Source organism: Plectropomus leopardus, chromosome 15 (genome assembly GCF_008729295.1).
Source record: "Plectropomus leopardus isolate mb chromosome 15, YSFRI_Pleo_2.0, whole genome shotgun sequence".
Taxonomy (NCBI): domain Eukaryota; kingdom Metazoa; phylum Chordata; class Actinopteri; order Perciformes; family Serranidae; genus Plectropomus; species Plectropomus leopardus.
This window is the reverse complement of record NC_056477.1, coordinates 16,528,345-16,555,762: the sequence shown is the minus strand read 5'-3', so window position 1 is coordinate 16,555,762 and position 27,418 is coordinate 16,528,345. Positions and strand designations below refer to the sequence as shown.

Below are 27,418 nucleotides of genomic sequence, written 5' to 3'. Positions count from 1 at the left end.
TTGTCATTCACCTGAGTGTTTTTGCCTGGATGTGAGTACACTTGGTCCTTTTGCCAATGGCTCAGTAAGCCAACAATCCATGCACATTTTTCATCTCGACCTGCCTACCGTGGGGACTGAGCCAACAAATGTTATCTTATAACAGCTTAGTCATTTTAAAACAAAAAAACAAAAACTCACCTGCAGTGCCTGGAAAGTGTGTGAAAACGGCTCCATCCTGACAAGAAAGGAGGCTACGATGATGGCTGAGGAGTAGTGGGTACAGTAGTGGCATTGTGTCGACAAATCTCCTGTAGAGAAAAACTGTGATAAATAAAAAAAAAGTACAGTGAAAAGCAACAGAAAAGAAGAATGAAAGAGCTGAATACATATACCTTCACCCTCTATGTTCTCAACCTCTTCATATCTTTCAATGAACATCTGTCTTCTTTTCTCTGTCTGAGCTCCCATCGGCTTCGAGAGGTCACGGAAAGTTGCAGGATTTGACAGATCGAGTGTCTGTCAAGGACAGAGATGAATCAGACCTGTAACACCTCCAATAATATGAACGCTAAGGACAAAAATGTTACGGTGTGTGTTTGATCTAACCTCTGACTGGTAGTCCGCTAAGACCCAGGGGAAGACTGGATACTGCATCAGGTCGTTGTATGTCCTCCCAGCAATGGTGTTCAGATGCATCAAGTACTCAAAGTTACTTATTTCCCCTTTCTGGAGGACAGACAAGAGTAAAATGAAGTAAATAACAACCTTACATAACACAGGGATAGTTATAAACAAAAGTGAGCTACTATTAACATGGACTACTGTACTTTGGACATCACAGTATTCTGCATGCTTGACCTTTTGACATTAAGTGTTTAAATGAATATTTCCAGATCACAAATAAAATATATATATATAATTTTTCCTCCTTTTTATCTTTAAAGAATCCAAGAAGCATCCAATTTATTTATCTGAGAATTATCATTGTGAGTTTCAAATGTTCGCCCGTGGATGGACAAACGCAGCGTTGGTGAAGATTTTGTGTCCGGACGCTTCAGGGATGGGAGAACATGTGTCTGCAAAATACTATTTTTAGGGTGATTTTAATCATGATAAAGCTCAGTAAATACAAAAAAAAATTAAATGGTCATTTAGTGTTTTAGGTCTCATCTTTCATGAAGTAATTGAACCTTAAATTATAAACTTTACAAGTTTAGAGGGCACGTAACCCTGCTGTCAAAAGATGGAGAATAACTACATTGTAGTATTCTGAAATAACAATTATACTGTATTCCATAACACCTAGTAAAAAAAATAATAATTTCAGAGCATTTAAATGCCAGCTGTCTATGATACTGTGGGTTAAAAACAGCAGGAATCCAGACACTGTGTCTTTTGGTACTTTTTTCCTGATTTCTCTCGAATGATTGTTCCAAAAAGTATCAATCTAACTCATAAAACCATTCCCCATATACGAGGTAAGCAATCAAGTTTTGTGTGCGTAAAGTGTCCCAAAAACAGTGAGTCCACGTTAATGTCACATCTATTCAACATTCTGCCAGTCTGTGCTGATGTAAAAGGAGTAAGAAATGAAACTGTATGCACAAATATCTGTGACAAATGTTTATTGCATTACCTGCCATTTAACAAGGGCTGCCTTTTCAACCACAGGAGCCTTCCTAAAGCACAATAAAAAAATACCTTGAATTAGCATCAGAGTCTGATTACTGAGCAGTGCCCGCCAACACAAAGTTACTTGCTCTGTTGCCAAGCAACCCATGTTGAGATGCAACACAGCAGGGTTGTGAAACAGCAGAGCGGAGGTGAGTGAGTGTGTACACAGCTGTAGGAGCAGTTATGGGACTGAGGTGAGCTACAGTTTGTGGCATAAATAGTGAGTAGAGGTGTGGAGGATGTAGCACACATTGCAATCCGTAGATAGTGAGGAAATTTATTTGTCTGATTAGCCTCCATCAGCAAAGTGAGCTATTGAAAAGAGGGAGTAATATTTTCCTTTTGCAGTGTTTTTAAAACACATGGAGAGGTTAATGATCACTGTTAAACAAGGAGCACCTGCCTTTCACATTTTTGTCACAAAACAGTTCACTGACGTCCAAGAAAAATGTAAAGAGCTAAAACAAAGTTTCCCCTCCAGCTGTTTTTTCATTTAGTTAGGGTTAGCTGTTTGTTTAAGGAGTGTTGTAAGATGATCCTTTTATAGGCATTCACTCATATAAAGACACAGACTTAAAGGGAGAGGTCAGGGTTTTTTTTTTTTAAGTCGGGTTGTATGGGGCACCTAGCCATAAACAGTGTATTACATACAGTAGATTTCAGTCAGCATGTCCCCCAGGCTGAAGTTCGGCACGAAAGCTAAGCAATGTACTGCTCTAGAGGGGTCAACAACAAAACATATTTTTTAAACATATTTATTTTTCTATATTGAGAGTATTTTCACTGCTTTACCCCTCCATCAGACAGAGATTTCTAACAGTAATTGATTTAACATCACTGACCACAGGAGCTGCTGGTCTACTACTGCCTTGATCAGTCATTTTGTTTGTGTTATTGTGTGACTTTGGGGTTTAACAAGTTTAACTAACTCATCGAAGCAGAGCAGAGCTCCTGTGTTCAGCGAGCTAAAATTGCTGTTTATGTCAATGGAGTCTGGTGGCTTTGATGGGGAATGTTAACAGCTTTCCCATTGAAACAGGCTGTCTGACAGTGAGGTAAAGCATTGGGAATACTCTCCATATGATGTACATTTAAACTGATTTTTATTTCTTTGGGGATTTTTTTAGGTGGCTAAAATATGTTTTGTTGCTGACCCCCATCCACAGCAATACATTGCTTATCTTCCATGTCGTACTCCAGCCTGCTTCTCCAAACTGGGGGCGTGCTGACTGACATCTCATATACAGTCCATGGATAAGTAGGCTTCCCCATATTACCCCATTTCAAAAAATCTTAACTATCCGTTTAAGTTTCTAATAAATCTACCCAAACAAAACATGTATACTAATTGACAACATTGCTAAACACCTTTCTAAACTTGTTTTATCTAAATTAAGAAAGCATTCAACTGCTCCTGAAATCTCTTTTCCCTCTGTGGCCAGTAACATGGCAATAAAGTCCTGGCGCCAAGCACCCTGGTTGCTAAGTAACGACATTAAACAAGAGGAACCTTGACTTTCCCTGTTTGCTGTAGAGAGGGTGGGGAAATGCTGATATACACAAACAGTGCATTCCTGACCTTTCCTCTCCTCTTTGTCACCACATAGACAGGATTACCAGGTATAACTTCGACATGTTGACTTAATCGGACATTTTTTAGTTGTTTTGTTGCTGTTCTATAACATTATGCCTTTAGGGTTGTTCTTTTTTTTGTTACAAGGGTGACAGACTTCAGGCTGAATGGCTGTTTCACAGGAGCGAAAGCTGTTGGTGTGTTTCTAAAAACCGAAGACAATCTCATCACTTCACTAACGTCAACTCAGAAAAAAGAAGATAAAATATGGTAAGTACATTAATAGAAGAAGTACTTGAAAGCCACACTTGAGTAAAAGTACAAGTATCTTACCATTTAATGACTTTGGTGAAAGGATAAGTCACCAATTTGAATAATTATTGAGAAATCTTAAAGTATCAAATATTAACTGTACTTGATTACCTTAAACCTACCTTAACCTACCTTAACTTACCTTAATAAAATTACTTTTGATACATAAGTATTGGAGGTAAAAGTAAAAGTAACAGTCAATTTTCATAGCACAGTATACCTTGAAGCCGGCATATCACTGCAACCCCAATTTACACCAGATTAAAAATGGAGCATATATTCTGCTTGATGAAAAATGAGGCCTTTTATGTTTTTACAATTTATAGGACTTCAAAATCCAGTTTTTCCTTTCTTCATTTATCAGTCCATTCCTTCCTCCCTCCCTTCCCTATTTTATAGTAACTAAGGTGCTTAGTATTAAGTAACGGATACATTTTATTTAGAAAATGGAGCGTAGTAAAGGTTAATGTTGACAGAAATATAAAAACTCAAGCAGGTACTCCCAAAAAATACTACTTTCTTACATTACAGCACTTAGTGAATAAATGTCTGAAAAAGGAACTACGGATGCAAACAGTGAAGAGGTTAAGAGACCGAGGGGCTGTTTGAAGTGTATCCAATAACTCCTCCCCTTGTCCAATAACTCCTGACCAAATTATTTTGTAAAACTACACTAAATCAATCATTGCATTTGGCCCAGTATGTGTTATCTAATTGCAGGCAATAATTTCATGCAATAGTTTTCTATAGGAGGTTATAATGGGAACAAGCACCAGTGGATAACCTCTCTCATCCTGAGGATGATGAATGAGGCGAGAGAGGGCCTTGGGGTGTAACACAGACACAAACAGACACACACCTTGCTCTTTTAGACAGGGAGGGGAGAAGAGCGAAGCCCTCATCACACTCCTAACACTCCCCAACTATCATTTATCAAAATCCTGATTTGACTCTTTGTGCACGCGCACATGTACTGCAGTATAGTACATTCATGTCTGTCAATGCACTTGCATGTGGATGTACCAAAAACACACACACCGTCCTTGCCTGAAAAGAGCCAAACAGCTCAATCAGTTGAATGGTGAGGGAGCATCAGCACTCATTTGTTTTTGCTGTATTACCCAGTGTCGCCTCTCTCCTATTGTTCCCCTGCATTAGCCTTAATTAGAGAGTCGTGCTCTTAAATACCCCCATGGGCAACACTGGGTGAGCACGCACTAGTGCAGACATAACACTGCAGACACATGCGCACACGCACTCAGAGACACAAACACACATATACATATACACACACACGCACACGCACACACAGCTCAAGCTCTCATACTTCAGAGAGCATGCTTTCCCTGCTGCCCCGGGCCATACATAAGCCCTTGTATCTGAATAAATCACCTCAGCCTTGCACACACATACTTACACGTAAACATACACACAACACATTTATTTGCTATAATGCTGCATGTTGGTGTAGATTAGATAAATTATTAGAAAATCAGCCTCTTGGGGGCTAAAGTGAGGCTGAGCTGAAATTTTAAACTGCCCCCTTCTCTGTGTGTTGCAGTACCATGCCCAAAGGGCAGGGAGCCAAAGGGACAAAGGTGACCCTCAAGGTCGCCAAAAAGGCAATACGGATGACCCCAGATGGACGACGTAGACTCACGCTTAGCAACATGGGCATAACCATCTTCCCAAAGTGCCTCCTAAAACTGACCAATGTGGACGAGTTGGACCTCAGCCGAAACCTGATCCAGAAACTCCCAGATAACATCGGGAACTTCTCCGCTCTCAGATGGCTGGATCTACACAGCAACAAGCTGGAGTCTGTGCCTGAGTCCATCGGCAACCTGGTGGGACTGACACACCTCAACCTCTCCAACAACCGGCTAATCTGTGGGGGTTTACCCTCAACACTGGGTCTTCTCTCCAGCCTCAAGAGTCTCAATCTGGGGATGAATCAGCTGGATGATCTGCCTCCCACTATGATGGCTCTAGATAATCTCCAGGAGTTAGGTCTGTTTGATAACCTCTTCATCAATCTGCCAGAGTTTGTGAGAAGCCTACGCAACCTCACTAAGGTGAACATTAGAAGAAATCCTCTATCGTGTGTTCAGTGGGATGATGAGGGGGTGCAGAAGGAAAAGGAAGACGTGTTCTTGGTACATGAGTGCAGCCTGTGTAGGACATGCCTCAAAAGATGTAAAGAGCAGAGGGAGAGCCTTAGAAGAGGAAGAGGAGGAGGAGGAGGTGACATGTTTGAGGAGAAAAAGATAAGGACTTATCAAGGTCTGATGGTGCCAAACTCAGTGGCTGCAGTCAATCAAGACGAGTGGAGAATCAGAAAGGTGGAACACAAGTCAATTAAATGACCAAACAGCGTCACAAAAGTAATCTTCACAAACTAAGCAACAAATAGAATAAATGTCACTTTTAGGCAGCTCTAAAAACTGAAATAATATTTGCATAGCATCATACTATATGTCCACACAACAATTTCTTTGATGTATTTTCTGTTTCAGTTGATGAAATAAAAAGAGTGATTACATGTAACCGTCTTGATATATTGCTCTTGTAAGACTGTGGCTAAAAAAAGGTCTGCACTAAATCTTAACATATGTTTAAAATGTAAGAGACCCCATGAAGACATGTAATGTTAAATCTAACAGTTTTCTGTCTTAAAGCGTGTAAACAGCAACAACATGGTCAAAAAAACCCCACCACACACCATCATTTTCCAGTCCCGACTCCCAGAACAGGGAATCTTGCAAATCTCTGTCGAGCGAACATGACTTTAGAGTAAACAAACAAGGCAGACAGCTGGCAGGACGAACCCTGCTCTTACTTTTTGCACTACTTTTTACAAACTATCTCTCAAGATAGCATGAACATGGATGTTAACTCTTGCAATGCAAGCTAAAGGTTAGTAAATTCTGAGTTGAATCCCATTTGATATTGCATTAAAGTCAAGACGTGGCGCAGCAACAGCTCAGCACATCCCCCGAATAGACTGAGACCTTAACAGCCGCCCGGTTCAGAAGTCTGACCCATGACCCTTTGCTGCATGTCATCCCCTCTCCATCTCCCCCACTTCAGGTCTATCTAGCCTATCTAACAAAGGCAGAAAAAAGCCAAAACAATAGCCAGCCAGGAAATCTTCAGAGTTTCCCAAGTAACCGGGTCTTATATTGACAATGTTGAATATTTACAACCTGAAACGTAGGCTTGCCTCTCATGTAGTGTGTATCAGAATAAATGTGGACACTTACCTTGCATTTGCAAGGACTTCAGCAACCCCTCTGCCTTTTAATGCTGACACTACCGAGCACAACCTGCAGGGAGAAAGAGATTGGAAAGAATGAGAATCAGACTCATCATAATGCTATATCTAAAAATACAATTTTTAATGTCCAGTCTACATAAATGTTGTACCTTTTATATGCAGAGACATGATCTTTATTCAGGAATACCAGGAAGGCCGACAGTCCGTTTTTCATGAAGACTTCAATAGCATTGTCCTAAAAGTAACAGAAGCACAGTATGAGTCATTAAAACATCTTGACTGATGACTAACCACATGCAGAAAAAGCTAGTGGAAAACAACTGTAAGAGAGTAAAAATGCACAGGAAATCTGATTATTAAGCATTTACATATACTGTAAACGTATTACAAATAAAGCCTGTGTAGACACAGTCTCTGTGGGAGCATTAGGGTGTCTGACCTCTAAGAGGAAACGTATGAAGCGAGCATCCTTGATGTCCTCATAGGGCCAGCATCTGCAGCGTGCTGGTGGCAGCTCTTTACTCAGCATGGTGGAAATATAGGAATCACGTACACTGGCAGAGAAAGACAGATGACTGATTGAAACACCTGACAAGTTAATGCGTGCTCATTACATGTTTTTTTTTCTGTAACTGCACACAACTATACAGCGCGCACACACACACAGCGGTACCTGCTGGGGTGGTGTTTCCTGCAACAAACATCTCCACCAGGACTCAGAGTAAATCCTTCACACAGGAGCAGGCTCTCCTTCCCAAACAGCAGCACCCCCTCCGTCACTCTGAGGCCGCTCACCGTCACTACACACATCTTCGCCTTTACCTACAGAGAGAGCGAGAGAGAAAGATACGTTATGCCCCATGTGAGAAGCACCATACACATCAGTGCACTTCTCTCCTGGGACATGACATGGCAGCAACGCAGGCACTTCAGGCTTTACTTGATTGATCATTTTAATCACATATTCTAATCATTATTAAAAAGACACAGTTGAACACTTCATTATCAGAGCTGATTGATGGGGAGCGGTGTGACTGTGTGTTTCATCCCGCGCCACAGTTGAACCCACATGCTGCTTTCAGCGCTGGTTGTAGCTAACGCTAACTGCATTGTGATAATGTGTGGCTAATTCCATTGTCTCCCCTCATTTCAAACTGAGTGTGTGCACCTGGCTGTCTCCCTGTGTTGGCCCCTCCACAGGCCCTCTGGGACATGGTGCCCAAAAACCATATGGGGCCCCCAAACATACCCGCAGGCCCCTCACAATTTATACTAATCAAATCAGACTGCCTACCCCCAGACACAGAGTCACACTCTTGGTGGAGGAGGAGGAGGCTCGGCCTGGCCATTATTAGGAGAATTAATCACTGCCAAACACACAATAGGAAACCTGCTAAGTGATCAGAGCCTCTTGTATGAATGCACACAGAGACACGCTATGATGAATAATATCACTTGTCACGTGATAAGAAGGTGAGCGTCTCCGCTACATGGCACAGAAATCTTACATTAAGCTATATCATGGTCAGATTTTGTGGCAGTATTTCTTCAGTGAATTCAAACTGGCATCAGGCCTACCGTCCCGAACAATGACTAGATTTCAGGAAAAAAAAAACAAATTTATTGTTATCAAAGATTAAATACATAACAATAAACTTGTTTCCTTATCTTCTTACTGTGCGCTAGACAGATATGCGTTATCAGTCTGTGGATGATTTAGCTGATGATGGGAAGAAGGAGAGAAAAGGAGGACTTTTATTGACTGAGAGCCTAATGTCAGACCATTGATTTCTCCCCACACACATTACTGTCATAATCACACTATTGGCGCTGGCAAGCTAATTATGAGTGGGTCTCCCTTTGTGTGTTTCCGTGTGTGTGTGTGTGTGTGTGTGTGTGTGTGTGTGTGTGTGCATTTTTCAGAGCTAATGACTGTGTTCATTTGACAGGAAGCTCAGCAGGATTCACACACTGAACCACTGCAAGACAACAGGACACACTTGCACACATCACACACTTACTAAGCGGATGTAAGACAGCTTGCATCACCTCCTACTGTTTTTATTAATACTTCTGTCAGAAACATTAAAAGCCGCGGCTGGTTGCCGGAGTGATGAGAGTCCCTGTCAACATGTGCCTTGGTTTCTAACTCGCTGGAAGAATGAGAAGAGCTGAGCTGGGCCTCCACATTAAAACATTACACTAATGAGGAAAGATGAAATTCTGATAGCAGCGCTGGGCTACTGGAATCCCTCAGTCTACATCAGATAATTATGATTGTGAATATTAGCAGGGTGGGAAGGAGGCATGTTGTTTTTAACCCAGCATACCAACACACCCTCCTGTGCTACAGTACCTCCTCTCCAGGGTGCAGCTCCTGCAGAATGATTCGTATGTCGTGGCAGTCTTGCGTGTGGGAGCAGGGGTCGGGGGTGAAGGGGTCGGGTGGACCCTCAGTGACAGCAGGTGTCTCATTCAGGACGGGAAAGAAGGTCAGACGGTCACAATCCTTTCCTCCCTCCTCTTCGTCCTCTTTAACCTCTGCTCCGACTTCACACAGGATCTTGGGCTCTGTTACAAAGCAAACAAAACATTTTTAGATTAGATTAGATTAACTTTATAATCCCGAAGGAAATTGAAGGGCCAAACAGCTCACAATAAAAAGAATAACACAAGACAATAAAAATAAATTAAAAACAACAGATAAAAACAACAGACAGATTAAAAAACACAAGCCTAGAAAACACTTAAGGACCAAAACCTAAAACTAAAAAAAATAAAAATCAGAGGGCAGAGGGTCAAAAGCAAAAAACCTAAACAGTAAAAAAGAGGATAAAGTGCATGATTAGTGCTTCAGAGGTAGCCGCTCAGCATGGCACCATAACACCAACGTTTCCCATTGAGCTTACACCCAACACTCAAATATACACTTTTTCTACCAATTTAGCGCTCGTTCTTGAACCGGTTCCGTTGAGGATTCTCAGAAACTTGGTGCTACCTGCTGAACCAGCTTGTGTTTCTACCAGTTTGATCTAAATCATTGTAATCAAGGATACATTCGACAGATGACACACTTCAGTTTCAGGGAAAACCTGCTATTTTTTGGGTTCAGCTGGGAACAAACTTTTTTGGTTAAAAATGCTCTAAACAATTCATTAGGTGCGGGAATCAGAACAAAACCTGTTCCATGTTAGCGGAAAACAAGTAGAGTGTGACAGAGATTCTGTTTTTTCTGGAGGTCCACAAGGTCAGTGACCCTGGTTCCCTTGTCAAAAAGCCTGGGGAGTTTTCCAATGAAATTCTGGATTATTGCAGAAAATAAGCTCTGTGGTAAACAAACATTTATGATACTTATAAGTTTTGTTCAGCAAGACAATCTTCACAAGCAAACACCACTTTCATGATTTTTGAAGCATAAATGCAGTCACCAAATTTAAAAACATTAGGCAATAAATGAACTACGCCACGGTTGTATGACTTAAACATCACCATGACAACAAAGCTGTAAAGCCATGTTCAGCATGATGAAGTTCTGTTATGTCAACTCTAGTCAGGTAAAAGTAAAATTTAAGAAATCATCAGGTAATACTTTTCTTTACCTGTGTCACCGTCTGTGCTATTTTGGGCCACCTCAGACATGCCAGTCCTTAAACCCAGACACAGCGTTCCCAGCACCTGTTGAAACAACACATGGCACTGGTGAAGGTTGGACACTTAACAGGACACCCTGCTCCACAGATCCCCTACTAAACTGAGAGTCTATACCCGTTTGGATCGTCTGAGAGCCTTTCTGCGGATGCGTGATCTGGTCCGGTTGGGTCCTTCAGCGGCATCTTGCACCCAGTCTCTGCTCAGCAGCACCCCTGGGCCAGGGCCAAACACAGCTCTCTCCCTCAGTAGCTCGGCCTCCACTTGCAGCCACCTGGAGCTCACCCGCTCCCACTCACTGGCTCTTAACTGGGACACAGAAACAGGCCCGGGCAGAGGGAACAGATGAGACAGAGATAAACATGATAACAGATCCAATTTGGGATGTTTAATTACATTTATTTCAGTACATTTATGGTCACATTTCTGTCAAACCTGTAAGTGGTTTGTCCTCATATTCTCAAACATGCTGTGGCCTCTCTGTCGATGTGACTCCATGTAGGATAGAAACTCCTGCAACAAAAGGAGAGTAACCTGATGGGTGCAAATGAAAAGAGCGGGCAGCACAATCGCTCTTCCTCTAGCTCATATTGTAAACACACAGCACACATCACGTTCACAGAGATTGTATATTCATAATGGTATTGTTGTTTCCTCATGCAATTACAATGCATTCACACAATTACATCTGTTGTAAATTGCATTCACTGGGCAAAATAAGCTAGTGGCTACAGTCTTACAATAACCCTGTCTGGAAATGTAATCATTTGTTGGTGTGATCTAATTAACATAAACATTAATATCACTGAGCCACGCCACAGTCAAGGGCAAGGCTAGTGTGTGTGTGCCTTTACTGCCTCTGAGTGTGTGTCAATTAAAAGAGAAAAGGAAAGAAAAAATAGAAAAACCCAAAACAGAGCCGTGTTGACACTGCAGGATGCTCATGTTCAGCAGACACACTGGGATCATATTCTGACTGTTAACTGCTTCATTAAGCCCATCATCACAGCAGTGCTCGCTGAGAGACTAGTGAAACAACATGTGTCCATCCTCACAGCTGACCCAGGAAAGCCATTTAATTGACTGAATGAACATGCAGTAACTCTTTATATCTAGTCTTATTTACAGATGCTAATTCTGTGTTTTGCGCAATAACCCCATTAATGCAATAATTGATTTCAAGTACAATAAAAAAAAGGAAACACAGCTACTTCTGTAACACAAGAGATGCAAAATTTTTGACATAATTTCAGAATAAATCCATGCGTAAAAGTTGACAACAAACTTTGACAAGCCCTCTGGAGAATGAAAACTGTTTCTCTAAATGACTGACTGCCTATCCAAATGAGAAGTTGTGCAGAGGAAAGAAATAAAGGAGTAATTTGAGGGGAGATTATAGAAATATTACAGACAAAAAAAGAGTGTAATAATGAAGTTTGCGAGCTAGAGCCGTGTTGCGACAGATAAACAGCAAGTCGGCGTCATCATCTCCTAATTTCATTCCTTCATTTGGACAAACATAAGTAATATATAGCATTAATTACCCTATTTAGCAGATAGGAACCTCATTGGCTTTTTAAATGCTGCATTAAATACATAACTCATCTCTTCCCTCTGCAATTAACATCAGAACATCACACTCATTTCCATTTTAATGACTTCCCAACAATACGCCACCTTTGATGATAAGGCAACATAATGTCAACTTCATTCTGGGCTGGCAGTGAATGTGTAATGAACTTAACGTGATCATTAGTGCTGTTAATTATCTTTCTAATATGAGGACACAGATATGATTATGGAAACTGCATTCGCTGATGAAATAAATCTCTAGAAGAATTGCACTGAAGCTTGACTGAGGACACAGTCTGCCTATCAGTCACTGTATTCTCATTCATTACCTACAGTAGGCTTTAAAACTTGTTTTTTTTGTTTCATAAAAGTAGATATCTGAGACTTGGAAACTATGCTCTGTAGAAATACATCACTATGGATCCAGTGACTCAGAAGAGACTGCTCATAAGCTCATGACTTGCCAACTAAAGGTCATAAGTTGATGATCCAGAAATTAATTAATGACTCACTTGTTTCTTCATGAAGATAAATGGAAAATAAACGGACTGGCTGACCACTACTGATGATCTGAATATCATTTTCCGACGCTCGCTGCATGCTGCAACCTACTCAGAAAGAAGTGGTGCAACACACGGCGGAGTGGGAGAAGGCAAACATCCCTCCCTGCCTCTCAGACGGAAAAAACAATTCATCACCCTCTCTGATAGCCTGTCAAAGACTGATATGATAAAGAATAACATCAAATGAATAATGTTTTCATCAGATTGGTACCACTATAATTGCCAACCCGATTTCTGTCGGCGAGAGGAGCGCACAAACAAGAACACACACACGCTTTGTGGGGGTGAGACAGACACACAGACGCGGTAATTTCATGCCTGTGTGCCTGAGTAATATGTCCCCGCTCCCTGCTCCAGATGGCTCGACGTCTTAAGCGTTGTGGGGGAACTAATGATGTGGGCCACGTGTTTCGGGGGGAAAAACAACAATAAACGCGTCTTTAACCTTCAGCAGCAAACAGTGTGTTGTAGTGAGTGTTCCCATGGATAGGCCTAACAGATATCAATTACTATGCCCACTCAGGGGCAATCAGCTGTGATAATCCAAATCCATTTAAAGAAATAATCAAACACCCCCACAGGGCTGGACGGCCCACAGCACAAACACAGCAGTGACTTTGGGATGAGTTTCTGGGCACAGTGCTCTGGGATGTTGGGGCACCTGGGAAAAGGTAAAGACCCTCCTCAGAGGGGACAACACACGTACAAACCTCAGTCTGTCCTGAGCCAAAAGACAAAAACACAGAAGGAACATGAGTCTTTTTACCTCTACTGTTCCTGACTCTTTGCCTGATCTGCCCAAAGCTGAGCGAACAGCACTGCTGATCATATCAAACGTCTTTTGAGAACTGTTGCCCATCTTCTTCTTCTGAGAATCTGAGAAGGCAAACAAAATTCTTAATTTTTCCAAAAACATAAAGCTAACATTTTTATACTGCAGTTATCAGCATTGTGACAGCTCACCTGTGTGCAGCAGCCAGGTTTTGTTCGCCGTCTCCTCCCACAGAGGGCTGATGTCAGTCATGCTGACAGGCCCTGTTTGAGCTGTGGGGCTCGCTGAGATCTCTATCTTATAAGTTTCCTCAAGCATGTGCTGCCTCTCTGCCATGACCTTTGACCAGCAGGCCTCTGCTAAGGACACTAGCTCTCTGTCATCTGGAAGACACACACACACACACACACACACACACACACACATTTGCTCTCTCTTCAGTGACACAATAAACTTCCACAGACAGTAAATCCACAACAATGTCAGGCTAAAGTAATGAATGTAAAAAAACTCTCATGTGCTGGCCTTCATACCTGTGATCGTGTCTGCTCCGTTGCTGAGGCAGGCAGAATGTTTACTTCTGGTAGCAAACTGGGGAGACGAAGTTTTCCTTTGAGGCACTTTCTGTGCCACACATCCAAAACCTTCAGGGTAGCTACAGAAAAAAGTGAGTGTTTTTTTAATTACCACTGAACACTGGTTTAAGCATGTTTGTGCGTATCTGTGTGTATGTTTTGTTTTTTTATTACCTGCCCGATCGTATCAATAACAGACAATGAAGAAGGCAGGTAACGAAGTTCAAATTTGAATTGTAAGTTGCCATGACAACATCCCAGCGTTCCATGAAAGTCTGTAACGTCCTGACGACGGCGTCCTTTTCTTCTTGGGAATGTCGCGGTTGAGACAAGAAATAAAGCAGGGCTTTATTGCTGCACGAGTAGAGGGCCGACACGGTCTTTTCCTTCTGAGTTTGGCCTTTCTCCAGAGCCTAGAGGCATACAGCAGTGTATCTGTTATCAGTTAGTGTAAAAGTGAATGAATGAATGAATGACCTGTGGGCAGATTTTTTTTATAGTCTCCATGCTGGCAATTAATAGATTATTTTTAATTTTAATGCCATGTTGTAGTACTCAAGTCTTTTGAACGTCTCGATTTCATTTTGGACTTAACGTGGTTTTTATTTATTCTTGTCTCAATCACAGACAAAGAGGGCTTGGGCTGGGTTTTTGGGGTTTTTTTTGTTTTTTTTAAGATCGATCAAGGCCAACTGCAGGGCAATCACTAAATTACCTGTGCACAAAAGGAGTGTTGAAAGAAGATGATCACATTGATTTCAGCTCCTCAGTCTTTGTTTCGTTTTTGTTTGCACATACAAAACAAAGAAAAAATTCCTTCACATAAAACTCACCTCTGCAATGCCTTTTGATTATTTTATCAGGACATCTCTAATGTTACAGTTTGGCACTCAAAAGTTGAATCAAGAACAATCTTCATTGTTTTTTTTGCAGGTGTTTTTTACGGGAATGTGGATATTTCAGAACGATTTGAGGGGTTTCACAAATCATCATTAATGTGTTATTGCAGTGCAGGACTCTGGTCTGGTTTTGGACTTGACTCGACCCCAACCCCTAAATGTTTTGGCGTTGTTTATGTCTCAATACACTCTGGTCTTAGTCCTGACTTGACCTCAGTTTAGGTGATCTTGAATACAACACTACTTCAGGTTGCAGGTTTGCAACAGAAGTTTGCAAGTTTATGAATTTCAAGATTTGTGGTTAAACAATTTTCTATAGTAAAAGTCTACAAGAGGTGCATGTATATCATTTTGTGTACATGTCTATGTGTTTATCTTACCACCACAATCTGATCTGCAAGGAAGTTGATCAAACTCTCAGAGTCTCCCAAGAATGTTCCGCTGTAAAGTTTCTGCAGCAGCGTCTTACTGAAGAACACCACATTCTCCATCAGCGTGCCCATCTGTCTCTCAGGAGTCTGACTGCAGTCTGAGAGAAAAAATACACAAAAAGCAGCGCATACCGGTGAGATTATTATTAATTTTATTTTTCTGCATGGACACAGTCCAACCAGTTTGAGCTACAAGCATATAAACATGCACTGTCCTTCTACCTTGTGAGGTGAGATGAGTGTTGTTTTCATCCTCGTTGCTGAGCATGTGGATGATGTCCATGATCAATTCGAGCAGCTCAGTCTGGAAACTCTGCCTCTGTTCCAAGGATGCACCATCAGGAGAAAACTGGGACATTAAAGCATTTTATTAGTTCAAAAAAGCATGATTGAAACTGACAACAACAAATAAAATATATATTTTGATATGTGATCTCTCTTACTGTTATTGTGCTTGACAGTGAGCGGAACATCATGTCTAATGTTGTCTCAAGTGAAGTGTGTGTGCATGCAGGTTAAGATTGTCTGGCAGAAAACGAAATCTGTAGTAGTGTTGGCCTACTGGTGTTCTCTCCCTCCTAGTGGTGAATCATATAGACAGTACTCTGACTCTGCCTTATTTAGTAGCTGAGCAAAGAGTGGCACCTTCTGGAGAAATCAGGGTTTTGCAGTACAATAGTTTATTGAAGAGCCCTACATCAGTGGGAATGCATTTTGGCAATTAGTTTTGAATCTCTGTCAGTATTTGAGAGTGATCTGTGAACTAACAAAACAAAGTAAACTGCCCGTTATATTTGTGTGTGTGTGTGTGTGTGTGTGTGTGTGTGAATTCACCTCCAGCAACAGAATTAGAGGATGTGCATTGGTGTTGGCAGACATATTAAACAGACTGTCCATCAGCAGAATACGAATGAAGTCACACACTGGCTTCCTGTTTGGATGATTTTTGAGTGTGTCCTTATCTTCACTCACTGCGCAAGGTTCAACTCCAACCTGACAGATGTGAACAAACCAGTGAATGAAACCAGTGATGTAAGAACTTTTAATGTTTCAGAAATCCAGAGAAACACACAAACCTCTGAAACATCCAGAGGGTACACAACTCCAGCAAGTGTGTGGAGGAACTCTGGTGAGACCCACAGTAGGTCTCTGGGCCGCAGATTATGGAGAAGACAGAGGAACTGCATCACACTTGCTGGGACCTGGGAAATCTCCCATGATGCATCAGTATCTGATATGAGCTTTGCTGGGGGAGTAGGAGGCTGTCGAAACATTTAAAAAAAAAAAAAAACCTGATATTACACATTATCAAATTGTCAACTTTAAAAGATACCGTAGACGTAAAGTTAATACATTTGTACCTGAGTGATCACAACTTTGACTAATTCCAGCAGAATTGTTGCAGCCTCAACACAGAGCTGTTGAGCAGGAGAGTCTGTTTGGCTGTCAATCAATGACTGTAGGACGTCATCCAAAGTCACCTGTAGATGACAACATGATAAGAGCACTGTGACAGGGATGATGATGGAGACTATATACATGATGAGAAATTCCCCACCTTTCCCTCTGCAGTGAAAGTGGCTTTCTTCCGTAGCAGCAAAGCAGCCACGACTTCAAACACCTGAGGCAGGTGAGTGTGTCTGATCAGCAGCCCCTGAAGGACATCAAAGCCTGGACACGTGGTGCTGAGGCACTCGTAAGACCAAGAATGGGCTCTGAGGTTGTCTGGTGAAAAGTAAGACACTCAGAATATTGTAATAGTATTAAAGTTACAATATTGAAGGATTATGATTTCATTCTTTAATCACACCCATGGTGACTGCAGTGTGTTTTTTGGATCAGCTAGTTTTGTGAGTCCTGCAACTGGTGAGATGAAAGTGTTACCACAACATAGTTGGTGTGTGTCTGTGTGCATGCAAGTTCAGGTGTGTGTGTGAGAGCGGATTATTAATGACATTGCATAGTGATTTTTTCAAGAAATGTTACCACAGACACACAGTTCAAATAAAAAGGTGTTCATCAGTGGGCCACAGCCTCATCATTATTGTGCTACCTACTATGGTGAAAGACAGTGACTTTAGACATTTATTTATGAAAATCTTTGAAACTGATACTTTTAAGATACTTAACTTCATGTCATCACAATTTGATTCCAGTAAAGGAGGCAAATAGTTAACGCCTTGTTTTCTTGTGAGAAAGTATTTAATTTAATGTACCCAAGGCAGCAAACGGTTCCTCCATGCCCTCTATGAGTGTTGCTGGGAGGACCCCCTCTCTGAAACTGCTTTGCTGGCTGGGATTCGACAGAAAGTGTGTGAGCAGGATGAGACCCAGTTTCAAGGTGGAAGAGTGAAGGTGGGGCTGAAGGAAGAGCAGGAACCAATCACTCCCCAGGGCATCGAATACAGTCTTCTGCCCACTAGTGGGGAATAATAACGTGACAGATTAATTCAGTTCATGTTTCTGCCATGACATTACAGCACATGAGATACTAGGGAAATATGTTTTCGATCCAGTTTTGGTTTTAGCTGAGTAGTAACAGATGCCACTCACTCTTTGATTAGAAGGTTGTCTGAGTTGAGGATTTCACAAACAGAGAGTAACAGCTGGTTGCGGATCCAGATGAGACTGGAGGGATCAGAGCTCTGAGCTACAGCAAAAACACTTGAAGTCAGTGCTGGAAACAACTTATGTCATCCATGTGACATGTTATGCATGCATGAGATGGTGTTGGGTGTTAAATTGTGTACCTTGCGTATCCTTTGAAAGATCGCCGTCAGATATCTCATTTCCTTCATTCATGTTACTGAGAGGAGGGAGTGTGTAGACCAGGAAGAGCCCGAGTCTGAACAAATAAAAGGACGTATTTTAAATACAAAGGTATTCTTAAAAAAATGATCAGGAGAACTGTACTTTGTTGTTGCTGATGTGTTCCCAGACTGTACCTGCTTATGTCAGGAGGGGTGAGGTGAGCTTTTAGGAGGGATGTAATGACACATGAAATGATCTTAACCTTCTGAACTGTCACAGCAGGATCACAAAGCTCAAACAGCAGCTTTGGTAGCAGCCCCATACTGTGCATGACCGCTGCATTCCTGCTGTCACCGCTGAGAATACAGAGAGAGAAACAGAGAGAGCATTATTATCAATCACAATCTGTTCCCAAGGACAGAAAATCTAAATCAGCGATCCATGCACACGTTCAGTCATGCTCTTCTCTTCAGCCTCTGTGACTGATTTTGTTGAACATTCCCTTGACTATTTCTGTTGTACATTTCCGTAATATTGATGATAGGCCGCTGCACAAGTTGACAGAGCAGCCGCTGAAGTCAGTCATAAATCTTGAACAGGGCTCTCTTTGTTGCGTAACTTGTTGGCCATGTGAGTTAATAATGAATTGGATTAAAGCTACATGTCTGGTCACACGCTGATAGCTGTGGAAGTTACCTCGAAGAGTTCAGGATTTCAGCAAAGTGGTTCAAAACTGAAAGGTCCAGATTGTCGGATGTGTTCTGCCACACCTGAAAACACAAAGAGAGTTAACAATTATCGTCCAGATGCACTTGACAGAATGCTTCACCTCACAAATGATCATTTGTGGCTCAGTTACTCACCCAGTTTTGCACTGAAATTCTGAAGAAAACTTTGTTTTTCTCCACATGCCTTCACATTAAATGAAGGATCCAAAAACTTTTCTTTATTCTTGATGAATTGAAGTTATAGAGGTCCGCGTTTAATAACAGCAAAACTATGTTAGAACATCTGTTTGCAAACAACCTGTTTAGTATAATCTAAGTCTCATTTATCCAGTCGTACACTCAGTACTTCCCAAAGACATGAGTGCAGGCACGCTACTGGTCATTGCGTGAGATTGTTTATGCGTGAGAGTTTTAAATGGTAGCATTGTAGTTAGAATGCATGTGTCTGGGAAGTACTGAGCATATGATTGGATATATTAGACAATTATACTGCATGAGATGTGCGAGAGCTTGTAAATTGATGCACCCTATGACTTCAATTAATCAAGAATTTCTGTTTGTAACTTCTTCACTTATCTTGGAGGCATAACTGAAAAACATTTTCTTCACTTATTCAATGTAAAATGGGGTGAGTAACTAATATATAATTAGTGGGGTAAGGTATTATTTTTAAAAAAAAATCCCAAATAAATACTGAGTTGACATGAAAAAAGATCCTTTCCCCACATCCACTGAACTTTTAAGCTAGAATTTGGATGCATACCTCCAGGTCACATAGCAGAGCCTGGAAAGCAGGTGTGCTGTGTAGGTAGCCCGACCCAGAGCTCATCTCCACTGACTTCGAAAGATACAGAACCAGCTGAAAGGTTCTGAAGCTGACCAGACTGTGCTTCATCTTCAGCAGGAAAGCTAGCAGCTACAAGGAGAGTAAATTATACAAGGATAGATCACAACAGCAAGGCAGCAGATTTTGATGTCTATTTAGCTGCAGTGACTGAGGAGGTCAAACAGACCTTGTATCCATTGATGCGGCTCATTTCCCGCTGCATGGCAGAGTTGGTCTCCAGTACAGAGAGAAGAACTTTAACCGCTGCGTACAGAGAGCTATCATCTGGCGCCATCGCAACTAGACTGAGGACAACTGCAGGTCCACCGACGTACAGGAAACCATCGGATGCACTTCTGGGTGTGAATGTACGCACACCTAGAGGAAAGAGGACCATAAACATACCAAATGCTCCTACAATGATTAACTTAAGCACAGATTTTCAAAAAACACTTTATTTACCAAAATGTCCAACCAGGGCTGCTCCTATGGTACGAGCTGTACCGCTCAGGTGCTGGCTGATGTTTCGAGCCAGGAACACCGGAGTGGACTGATCCCGAGATGTTATCCCCATCTGTAATTACACACAAGAAATGCTACTCTGTAATAAAACATTAAACAACAAAAGTTGAAACAGTTAAAGCGCATAAAAAGCATAAAACACATTTTTAAGAAATAACAACCATAATATGCGATAAAAAATTAATAGAAGGTGGAATTAGTTAAAAGAATGGGTCTTGAGCTGCCTCTTAAAACTATCCACAGTGGTTGCTTCTCTTATTTTTTATCGGCATGGACTTGTCTTACCTCTTTAGCAATAAGTCTGCAGTCCACCTCGTTGTAATCCTCTCTGATCTGCACCACAGTCGTTAATGTAGAAATTGCTGGGTTCATACCAAATGAGATGCGCTCCTCAGGAACCAGCCTGAGAGGGACAGACTCAGCATCTGGATCATGACCTGGACACAAACAGGGGGGTCAGACAATGCAAGGAGGTACAGTGGAACAGCTGTGCAAAGGTCAAATGTAACTGTTTCTGCAACTGCACTTAGTTGTAAATAAGCAGAGTATTATTAAAAAATGTTCTACGTCAACGCTGTCCTCGCATAATACATTGACGTAGTTGCTCTGCATTGTGTATAAGATCCCCTACACTGAAGCAAATCATCTGTTCTGCAGATAAAATCATGCATATATGCCATGAGCACCATGACAACATGATTAACTGCATGCAATGGCATGGTGGAAAGAAATACCACAAAAAAAGAAAACACTGACTTATCAAACCTACATTCCTAAGACATCTAGACCATAGGCAGCCTTATGTTATTTGACAATCACATTTAACTCAAACTACAACAAAACATATATAGACTCGGCATGTCTGCTCTTGTCCAGGACGATTTACTGTAAGTAAGCAAAGACATTCTGTAGAAATCCTGTGCAATTATTGCACAAGATCTTGCAGTTCACCTGTGTTGCACAAAGCCAGGAAGTTGCCCTGGTATGTGGTGCCTTGTGTGTATATGGCACCCACAGCCTCTGCGCTCAAAGCTTCTTCAAACAGGTAAGATGGGCCCACTCGCCATACAAGAGCAGCATGCTCCTTCCAAAGAGCCGGTGTTCCTATCAGTCCGTACACGTCGATCACAGCCGCAGGGTCCATGGAGACATATTGACCAGGAAACGGCTGTATGTACCTCATCTGACAGAGGTAACAGAGGTTATGATGCACGAATACATAAATTAGATCTACAATCAGTTCAATCATTACTTAGTTTCTTTTCTCTTGTCATACCTTTCCTGTCCCCACTGCTTTGCCGTTTAAGTATGCTGAAGTCAGACAGCTCTTCTTCACATCTTTGGCCATAACCACAGCCAGGTGGTGCCACTGACTTGGGACCAGCATGCTGGAGCAGCGAAACCTCAGTGACGTAGGTAAAGAAGTTGGAGAGCAAATTTCTGGCTCCATCATATCTGTAAAGGAAACAGGAGAAAGCCATTCAGTCAGTCTGTGTAGTATAACACATGATGTGCAGTCCCACTTTAAACACAGTTGATAAGAAATAGCTCACAGATTGCAAAGCTAGAAAGAAAACTAGAAAGCTAAAGAAAATGTATCTACTTTCTTCAATCAGTTCTGTCAATCAATAAATGCTGTGCAAAGTTCACAAAGGGCAAATATTGACCAAACTTTAATCTCTCTTACCCAGGTATGTAAATGCTTCCTCCTCTGTGGAGATGACCAGACAGCCGTCATAAGCTGAGAAGGAGATAGACAGACAGATGTACTGTTGTTCAGTCCGGGACATGTGGCGAACCACTGACAGTAGACGGATTGGGTGGGAATCACAGGCTGAACTGAAGCGGTTGATCTGGAACCAGCAGGAAAATGAGAGACCAGCTGCGGGAGGAAAACCCCGGCAGTCTGAAATCACAGGAGAGAGATTAATAGACATTTTATTTCAGATTTATTCACAAATATATAGGAGTATTTGACATTTAGATTCATCGTTTACCTCCTCCAATTCCACCCGTTGAGACTGCATCAGCAGTCACTCCTTTAACTGTGGCCAGAGACGGCAGGAAGAGGCAGCTGAAAGCATAACGTCACATTGTGAGAAATTATGAATGAGGCTCTAATATGCTAATTAACAAGCCAAACCTCACTGAGGTCCTTTTTGCAGCACATACATTTTTAGAGTTGCAACAATTAATCGATTATTTGTCAACTAGTTAACTGACAACTGATTTGATAATCAATTAATCAGCTTGAATAATTTTTATAAGAAAAAAGTCAAAATTCTCTGACTCTCTGACAGTCGTGTTTTGGACAAAACAAGACATCTGGGGACATCATCTTGGCCTTTTAGAAAACACTGATTGACATTTTTCACCATTTTATGACATTTTTATTGACCAAACAACAAAGCTATTAATCAAGAAAATAACTGACGGATTTACTGCTGATGAATTTGCATTACATTTGCATATTTTATAAAAAGTATAACATCAAGCTCCATCTTGCCAATTTGATTCTGCAGACTACACAAAAACCCAGTAAATAAGGGCTCACCCGTATCCACTTTCACTCATGTCAAACTCTACAAAGGCAGGTGAAGAGGAGACTTTGTGTGGCCTGAAGGTGCGCGGTGACGTCATGGACACCAGACTGATGATCTGGTGGACAGGGATTGTCGAACCAACCGGGGATTCACTGCAAGTTGAAGACTGCAACAAACTGAAGCCCCGCTTTAGTGTCTTAACTGAAGATCCAGACGAGTCATCTGTATCTGTACTGTGACCTGGTTCAGACAACACAAGGAAAACTGAATGTGACCTACTTCATGTCTGAAAAACAAAAGAAATCTCAAAAGGACTGAATCTAACATGCATAAGTAAAGAGCAGGCATAAAACACCAAAAAGAAAGTTATTATTACAACACAAGTCTGTACCATTTGAAACAACCGGAGTTTTGATTGGTGGGTGACATTCTGGTTGTGATTTTCTGGCTGTTTTGTCTGCGATGCACATGAGCGGGTCCCCTAAACACAGGAACTTTCTGAGGAGGAAAACATAAACACGCGTTAGACACATATCAACATTTAAAAAGTAGAAAAATCTAAAAATCAATGAATACATGTGTCTGAACCTCAAAGACCGAGTTTTACCTAAAGTCTGAATGTGTGATGGCCTGTGAGGAGAGCTTCTCCAAGATACGAGTAACTGGTAGATGTAACGGGTGGTTTGGAGCCAGCAACATGCTCTGACAGTGCGCCAGCAGGGTGGAGACCAGCCCCCCCTCGCACACTATCTGGCGGTTTCTCTCAGATTTAACCATGGCCTGGATGTGATGCGCCAGTGAGAACTGGACCTCCATAGAGAGCTGGGAAAAAGGGAAAGAAACATGTCTCATACTGGGGCCCTATCGTGTATTTAAAGGTATACATTGCAGGATTGTCGTTTACTGTTTCTAAACACACATTTTTTCAGAGCTGTGTTTTTTGGACACCTGCTGCTTAAAATCTAGCACCTGGTCACTACCTTTTTATAAAGCCCCGACCTCACCTGAGCACTGTGAGTGTACACACTCATAAACACCCCGAACACAGAAAATAAAAAGAAAATAAAATGCAGACAAAGTCTCTGCTAATAAATACATTGACACACACTTCTAGTGGGCCATGAGTGATGACTGAGAGGGATTTTTCTGTGAGTCTACACATTGATTCTTTTAGGAAAATCCTGCATAGTATACTTGTGCGTGTATACAAACATGCAACATTATGGACTGAAGGATACCTGTGGGTCCTCAGGAGTAAACACTGATGAAAGGAGAGTCATAATAACCCGGATTGCTCCTGGATGGAGAATAATATGATCGCAGGTGAACCTACTGTAAGTCAAGCAAAAAACAAAGAAAACATGTTAATACTCAAGAGCTCACTTACAGTCCCCCAATCAGTCACTGCAACTTAGATATGAATGCAGAAACTCCACCCACAGTTTGTCTCTTTTCACTAGAGGCAGCCTTTACAATCTCTGTCACCCTATTAGAAATATGCTTAAAATGTCTCCAAATATATTGATAAAAATATACAGAAATCAATATCAAATGTAATCATAATCATAATAAATTGGAAGTACTGTTACTATCAATTGTAGTATTTTGTTTTTGGTTAATATGGGCCGATAAGCAAGTGCTAATCAATCAGGTATTTCTAATTTTAGCTATCATAGCTATGTTAGCTAAGGCCAGTTATTTTAGAAATAATAAAATTGGGATGTGACAGGCAACAGACCGACCACTGACTACGACTTTGTGTTTATATAGATATTATGCATATTTTTTACATTTTCATGTTTTGTTTTGTTGTTAAGATTTGGGCCCATACCAGGTGAGTTAGAGGTCAGCTTGTTCTTATTTATTAATTTAATGTCCTCAGTCTTGGTTTTGGGTACTGTTCTGTGGTTTATAGTATTTGTCCTGTCTTGGTTTTGTATTTGTTCTATCTTACTTGACACTTGTATCTTTGCTTTATCACTATTGTATTGACCAAATGTTATTGTGTTGTCTATCTGTTCTGATGGGAAAATATCAATACAGAGATTGTGGGAAAAAAAATATAAAATGCAGCAGATCTTATAGGAATATTGCTTCCGCCATCTCCAAATGGTTTGAAATATCCACCTGTACTGAGTCTCTGAGCAGACTGTGGAAATACTGGGTGCCTTGTTTCTGGATCTTCCCTGTGTGTCCTCCAGAGACTGCGGGCCTGATCCTAAGTGGACTGGGGGGGACCCTGAATACATCCCTCCATGCCCTGCTGGTCCATTTAGTTTGTCTTTATCTCCGTCACACCCTTCCTCTGGCTCTAGTCCCATGTTCAACTCCTGAGGAGAGTAGGTCCCTGTGGCAAACTGGTCGAGGTAGGAGAGCAGCCTTATGCATGTCTGAAGAGTGACAGGCAGTTTGGGTTGCAGTTTGGTGGAGGGAGAGGAGGGAGCTTCAGGAGCCTCTGCTAGCTCTACAAACTGGTGGAAGCTCTTTCCAGAAGACTGATCCTCCTCTGCAGTCTTGAGAAAAGAGCCGTCCTCTCCATCAAACTGCTCTGTCTCTGGGCCGTCTGTGTGGAAACAGCCCAGCTGGAGTAGGGCCTCTGCCAGCCTTTCATAAAAGCCACCAGTCTCAAAATGGTGTGCGTTTACTGTGTGAAGATGCACCGCCAAGGCAAGAATGTGAAGAGTGAGAAGGAGGAGGTCCAATAGCGGTTTGTGCCCCAGGGACTTCCACACTTGTCCCTGAGGAGGGGCAGACAAGGCTCCCTCCATGTCAATGACCAGAGAGAGAAGTCCAGCGAAGCCTCCTGCTCTCCTGAAAGCGTCCCAGCTGTTGGGGCTTTCCAGCACCCTCAGCACCGACTAAAATAAAGACATGAGGAGTCAGATTTAGACGGTGAGCATGAGGACACCCAAGCCTACTGACAGATGACAAAGCAGATTTTTTTTGCGAGTGTTTTTTGATAGACACCAAGCTTTACTCAAAGTCCCAGCTTTTAAAAGCATCTCCCTAGTCAATTAAAACAATGTCGTGAAAAATAGATGAAATGTACAGATATATCATAAATCATTTCTGGTAACTAGTTTTTGGAGGTGAACAAAATCACATTAGCTTTATTCAATTTAGAGACCTAATCCATCAGGTAGGTAATGTGTGAGGCAGAACGCAGGGGGAAATGTGATTAACTGAAACTGGAGTAATCACAATGGCTTTTAACACTTGCCAACCCAGGTCGTACCCAATCTGATTGCCACTTGCTTTAACCATGTTAGTACAAAGAACGCATGCTCTAACACACACACACACACACACACACAAGCTTGCATGCATGCATTCACAAACAAGCACAAGCGTGCACATTGAACACACACAATATCTGCAAGTAAGTGCTCTTCTCGCTGCCATCTATAAAAACGGACACATACAGTGAGTGTGTAACTTAGTTAGGCTTAATCAGATCTCTGTCCCATTCACTGATCTGATAGAGGTGGTAATCTTCAGAGTGCCACAGCACAAGGCTGCTGGCCTTATCGAATTGGTCCAGAGTTAACAGCTAAACCTGTTTTAGCAAATCAATCTGCATTTGTCTATAATATAATCAGGGTCCCACATGCTAAGAAAATAAATTCACTAGCTTATTATGTTTTAAGTGCATTACAATTTGTTATGATTTGATGGAGAGTGGAGACTACGTGTGCAGTTCAGCTGATATCACTGCATAGCTGAGTGCTTCTGGATGTGTGTGTGTGTGTGTATGTACTGTATGTGTGCCCTGTTGTCTGTGGAAGTACCTGCAAAAGGTCCCTCTTCAAACCGAGTTCCTGCTGCGTAGAGGAGCAGAGGGCTCCTATGGCTGTACTCATAAACTCCTCAGGATTAATTTCAGCAAGCTGCTCCAAAATGCTCAGAGTGGGACCTCGATACTGATCCTCATCCAAAAAGATCTTTATGTAGGGAACCATACCAAGGTCTCGCACTGAAACTGGAACACACACATGCAACAATGAGGTATGCAACAGCAGTTTCTTGCTGCAGCTGGTGAAAGAGTGAGGAATTTAACACTAAATTTGGACATGAAAAGACGTGAATGTGTATACCTGTGTTTTTTATTGAACGCAGAGTGAGAGTTGACACGACTTGAAGCATGCAGGTAGTGAGCAGTCTCTCACTGTCTTCCACACTTGGCAGCTGCTGGGGATCTAAAGAGCACAACAACTTGCAAATTACAGAGTAAAGGCAAGATTTGCATTTGTCTGCTGATCTGTAGTTACAGGCCGAAAGAACTAAGATTCACATCAGTTTTATTCAAACAACTCATTTTGAAAGTAAAAGCACAGAATTATGACTTGGTGTGTTGCTCAATCTCGATTTTGCTGTTATGACAAGCTATCACTCTCTGTCCATCTAGGTAAGGCAAGGTTAACTTTATTCTTCCTCAGGGAAATTTGTTTTGGACTCAAAGTAGAATAGTGGTACAAGCATGATTACATCAGAGAGAAGCAAATATGTTAATTCATACTCATTTGTGGGGAAGAGACAACTCCAGCCTTCCTGAGGATTTTAGCTCTCCGACGAAGCTCGTTGAGCAGCAGCTCCAGCAGGCCCCAGTCACTCAGCACCTCAGATAGCATGCCACTGTGCACTGTCAACCTACAGAGCAGGAGAGATCGATCTTATTCAACCAACTTTTTGGATGTACAAACAATGCACCTTTTTTCCCAGTAGTTATCACCTGTGGTGTTGGTGATTCATTAAAAAAACTGAATCTTTATC

General features: G+C 41.7%; 2 protein-coding genes across 3 annotated transcripts in view; one reads left to right on the top strand and one right to left on the bottom strand.

The window, feature by feature from the left end:
- wdfy4 (WDFY family member 4) overlaps nt 1–27,418 on the bottom strand; it is a 56,260-nt gene that overhangs the window by 12,766 nt on the left and 16,076 nt on the right. The window contains exons 11-53 of one of the 2 annotated variants that reach the window (XM_042501735.1): nt 27,165–27,295; nt 26,743–26,844; nt 26,437–26,627; nt 24,776–25,506; nt 23,887–23,980; nt 23,256–23,470; nt 23,040–23,146; nt 22,660–22,888; nt 22,103–22,179; nt 21,793–22,011; nt 21,382–21,560; nt 21,057–21,288; nt 20,391–20,542; nt 20,046–20,157; nt 19,771–19,961; nt 19,521–19,673; nt 18,726–18,799; nt 18,224–18,385; nt 18,029–18,123; nt 17,832–17,928; nt 17,495–17,697; nt 16,837–17,003; nt 16,640–16,759; nt 16,355–16,540; nt 16,113–16,271; nt 15,501–15,627; nt 15,228–15,376; nt 14,123–14,361; nt 13,907–14,028; nt 13,565–13,756; nt 13,368–13,477; nt 10,902–10,979; nt 10,584–10,775; nt 10,418–10,493; nt 9,175–9,389; nt 7,492–7,640; nt 7,258–7,372; nt 6,968–7,053; nt 6,805–6,867; nt 1,619–1,661; nt 589–708; nt 375–498; nt 181–290 (exon numbers count right to left, since the gene is read on the bottom strand). In XM_042501735.1, coding sequence (XP_042357669.1) covers nt 181–290; nt 375–498; nt 589–708; nt 1,619–1,661; nt 6,805–6,867; nt 6,968–7,053; nt 7,258–7,372; nt 7,492–7,640; nt 9,175–9,389; nt 10,418–10,493; nt 10,584–10,775; nt 10,902–10,979; nt 13,368–13,477; nt 13,565–13,756; nt 13,907–14,028; nt 14,123–14,361; nt 15,228–15,376; nt 15,501–15,627; nt 16,113–16,271; nt 16,355–16,540; nt 16,640–16,759; nt 16,837–17,003; nt 17,495–17,697; nt 17,832–17,928; nt 18,029–18,123; nt 18,224–18,385; nt 18,726–18,799; nt 19,521–19,673; nt 19,771–19,961; nt 20,046–20,157; nt 20,391–20,542; nt 21,057–21,288; nt 21,382–21,560; nt 21,793–22,011; nt 22,103–22,179; nt 22,660–22,888; nt 23,040–23,146; nt 23,256–23,470; nt 23,887–23,980; nt 24,776–25,506; nt 26,437–26,627; nt 26,743–26,844; nt 27,165–27,295 — 6,688 coding nt within the window. The remainder of the gene's footprint in view (nt 1–180; nt 291–374; nt 499–588; nt 709–1,618; nt 1,662–6,804; nt 6,868–6,967; nt 7,054–7,257; nt 7,373–7,491; nt 7,641–9,174; nt 9,390–10,417; nt 10,494–10,583; nt 10,776–10,901; nt 10,980–13,367; nt 13,478–13,564; nt 13,757–13,906; nt 14,029–14,122; nt 14,362–15,227; nt 15,377–15,500; nt 15,628–16,112; nt 16,272–16,354; nt 16,541–16,639; nt 16,760–16,836; nt 17,004–17,494; nt 17,698–17,831; nt 17,929–18,028; nt 18,124–18,223; nt 18,386–18,725; nt 18,800–19,520; nt 19,674–19,770; nt 19,962–20,045; nt 20,158–20,390; nt 20,543–21,056; nt 21,289–21,381; nt 21,561–21,792; nt 22,012–22,102; nt 22,180–22,659; nt 22,889–23,039; nt 23,147–23,255; nt 23,471–23,886; nt 23,981–24,775; nt 25,507–26,436; nt 26,628–26,742; nt 26,845–27,164; nt 27,296–27,418) is intronic. The other variant, XM_042501736.1, reaches the window with a different exon arrangement.
- lrrc18a (leucine rich repeat containing 18a) lies at nt 3,214–6,018 on the top strand. Its single transcript, XM_042501738.1, has 3 exons — nt 3,214–3,276; nt 3,377–3,499; nt 5,103–6,018. The coding sequence occupies exon 3, from the start codon at nt 5,107–5,109 to the stop codon at nt 5,905–5,907; it is 801 nt and encodes a 266-aa protein (XP_042357672.1). The 5' UTR covers nt 3,214–3,276; nt 3,377–3,499; nt 5,103–5,106; the 3' UTR covers nt 5,908–6,018.

Bases quoted from the DNA above. Each gene is read 5' to 3' on its own strand.
- lrrc18a (XM_042501738.1), top strand. From the start codon at position 5,107: ATGCCCAAAGGGCAGGGAGCCAAAGGGACAAAGGTGACCCTCAAGGTC.